The following is a 3,162-nucleotide window of genomic DNA, read 5'->3' as shown; positions in this document are numbered from 1 at the left end:
ACCAAGTTTATTAAGCAAATTAACTTCCTAATTAGCTCCTGGTTTTGTGCACACTTTCATCTGCTTTTTGGGTTGCTTTTAAGTAACGGCCAGCACACGAGAGCCCAAACAAACCGTGTATGAATGCAACAGGGGCAGGAGAATGGGCCACTTACAAATCACACCTAATCAAAATCCCAGCATGGAGTTGGGGACACTTGGCGTGTGACGACTGAAATGCTCTGACGAGTCTCAAAGACTCAAAGGAAATTCTCCTCGGCTAGGAAAGCTGCTCGTGATCGGCTTCAAAAGGGTTGTTCTTCAGCAAGTACTCTGCCTGAAAGACAAAGAGACGTACGCCATCACGATTAACGCCACGTGGAGGAGACGCTAACGACCGGGCAATAATCTGTGGGCAGTGAAATACCAGGAAGTCCACGGGGTCCTGTGGTTGAGCTCGGCAGCATGCAGTCAGACCCTGGCTCAGCGTGGGCACTACCTGTTCCATCAGGTAGCCCCTCATGGGGCGCGACGTGGCCTCCAGCTCCTCCTCCTCCTGCTGCCTCACCTGCTCCAGCTTCTTAGTCTAATACACAGAGACATGTAGAGAATAGTTCAGCTTGTTGCCTCTTCTGGTGTGTATCCGTCATGGCCAGCAGAGTGACACTGACTGTCTGCTTGTTAAAGCAGAGCTCTTCACAGCGCACTCCTCTGCTCATTGTTAGGAAATGTGTTTTATATGTCGTTAACAGCGCCTCGTCTTTCTCCTCCACCTACCCACTCAGCCCAGCGTGCAGCCCTGGCTCTGGCCTCGTCGGCCTCCATCTGCTCCACCTCTGCTCTCTCCTGGGCTTCTCTCCTCAGCCTCTCGCCAGCCTTCCTCCTCTCCTCCTCCTTCACCTCCTGGCTGCTGGGACCGTAGTTTCTGGGCTGGCCCACCATGTCAATGACCTTCTGCATCAGAGGCAGGCAGTCTGCTTCAGCGTTGCTGCTGATCTCTGCAGACGAGGAGCACAGAGACTTTTAGCAACACTAAGAAAGATTTCTCCCTCACAAGTGATGCAGTCTCTCTTCACGGGTTACCAAACTGCAGAGGGATGATGTCATGCTCATAAAAGTAGTTGAGGACCACATCATCCTCCGACTGTTTCTCGTTGTAAGCAGCCAGCCGCCTCGAGAAGTTCTCTGGCTCGCAGTTGTGTTCCTGCACGCGGCTCTCGGGCAGGTTGAGCACTCGATCCAACAGGAAGGCCTCTGTGGCCTCCAGGCACAACACAAACTCTGTGGCCACACAAGACAACTGTTACTGATGGAGCAGGCTGCACATCTGTTACTGTTGTTGTTAAATGAGAAATAAAAGGATCTGAGTCACAGCTCCCTGCAGGTACCGGGTATAATGCTGGTTAAAGAATTCTGGGATGTTGCATCCTCTTCTTTACCTGGAGAAGAGAAGAGTGAGTGAGCAGGTGAGGCCCTGACGTGCAAGAGCCTCGGGGTGTCCGACTCACCGTCAAAGAGCTCTTTGGCTTGTTCACGTGTTTGGGGAAAGTCCTCCAACACATAACCCTGGTTTTTACACGGGTGAGTCATCAGCTCGTCCCTCATCACGTTCAACAGCAGCTCCTCCTCCAGACCTGCGGGATTCATGTTTCTATTCAACTGATGCCTCGAGGCGCGACAATAGCAAAGATCAGACAATAATACCAATCTGTGCAAATAGTCCATGTGATCATGTGACAAAACCATCCAATCCGAACACTGTTCACAGCAGCAGATCATTTCCCATAATACAGATAAATCTGTAATTACCCGATTTATCCTGCAGCATGTGCAAAAACCTGCCGAACTCACATCATGCTCACTTTGTGAGAGCTAACCATAAACTCCCAGCATGTCCCTGCAGCTGCACACACACATGCAGACACCTCACACACAGGTGGAGGACACACACCAAGTCTCTGACCGAGGCACAAACACAGCACCCAGCAAAGTGCAGAGCACTCAAAGCCAATATAAAGGCTGAACTCTGTCACCGTACAGAGAAATGTTCACGTTTGATCTGCATATAATACAAGCTGCTTCAAACAGTTGCTGTCTGAGGTGCAGAAAAGTGAGCTACAGTCCTGAAGAAGCTTTTTCCCAGTCAAGTTTAAAAAAGTTAACAAACTGAATTAAATCTGACTATTCCAGAGTCTGCATAGAGCACCAAAGAAACATGGAAACAGACCAAATGTCCCTCATGAATGTAGAAAACAAACACAGTCGTGTATGCAGATCTGACAGGATTGATTAGCAGCTGAAACACAACATCAGTGTTTTACAGCCACCCGGTGTCCATAACATGCTGGGCTCTGCTGAACAAACGTGAAGTGATGAAGAGACGTGGTTTTGGGTCTGATCAGATGGCTTTTACATAAAGAACATAGCTCTGGTTTGCTGTCTGATCCCTCTGAGGAGGCGCAGTCACCTGCTGTATCGTACCTGGGCTGGCTGCAGAGCCATTAGCACGTCAGGTCAAAGCCAGACAATCACAGGAGCGGCAGTTTTGTACGCTGACACGAGCAAACCCGTCTAAATGTTTACCAGCATCAACTGAATGTGTTACAGTCAGAAATACTGTCATAAATACTGAAGCAGCTATGATTACATTAGGTTAAATATTAATGCAGAAGTTAGAGTCATGAATTAGTTCTTTTTTCTTTTTTTTTGTGTCCCGTTTGGATCTTTAGCATCAGAAATGTTGTCTTAAGGCCAAGAAAGATGCCAAGCAGATTTATTTTACCAAGTGGATCATCATGGCCTTGCCATATTGGTCCATGTGATTGACCTTTATTATAATTATGTATTTATTTTATTTTGCTACAAACGGGACAGACATGACTGGGGGATAGGACAGGGAGAAAGAATGAAAGAAAGAGAGGGAGAGAAAGAAAACCAAAGGGGAGAAGAGACGGTGAGAAGGGGGGGAAGAAAGAAAAAAAACAAACAAAACACCTGGATCACCTGTATGGAGGAAAAAAACAGAAGAGAAAGCAAACAACAAAGAGCAACATAATAAAAAAACAGCACCATCACAATAAACTAGCTAGCAGTAGATATCAGTAGATACTAAATATTAAACGATATTGTGCAGCACGCAAGATAGACAGCGCACAATGTGCTTTGAGGCAGCAGCCAAGAAAG

The 3,162-nt window shown here is 47.4% G+C and overlaps 1 protein-coding gene across 1 annotated transcript in view; it reads right to left on the bottom strand.

Moving 5' to 3' along the window:
• Positions 1-259: 259 nt before the first annotated feature.
• Positions 260-3,162, bottom strand: part of LOC146611513 (adenylate kinase 7-like) — a 14,160-nt gene continuing 11,257 nt past the window's right edge. The window contains exons 13-18 of the mRNA XM_085342891.1: positions 1,488-1,613; positions 1,368-1,418; positions 1,063-1,260; positions 757-977; positions 407-565; positions 260-316 (exon numbers count right to left, since the gene is read on the bottom strand). Coding sequence (XP_085199017.1) covers positions 260-316; positions 407-565; positions 757-977; positions 1,063-1,260; positions 1,368-1,418; positions 1,488-1,613 — 812 coding nt within the window. The remainder of the gene's footprint in view (positions 317-406; positions 566-756; positions 978-1,062; positions 1,261-1,367; positions 1,419-1,487; positions 1,614-3,162) is intronic.

This window comes from Diplotaxodon limnothrissa, linkage group LG19 (genome assembly GCF_057381915.1).
Source record: "Diplotaxodon limnothrissa isolate DT_005_m linkage group LG19, D_limnothrissa_male_GT1.1, whole genome shotgun sequence".
NCBI classification, from domain to species: Eukaryota; Metazoa; Chordata; class Actinopteri; order Cichliformes; family Cichlidae; genus Diplotaxodon; species Diplotaxodon limnothrissa.
Note: the sequence above shows the minus strand (reverse complement) of the source record. Positions and strands in the feature narration are given on the sequence as shown.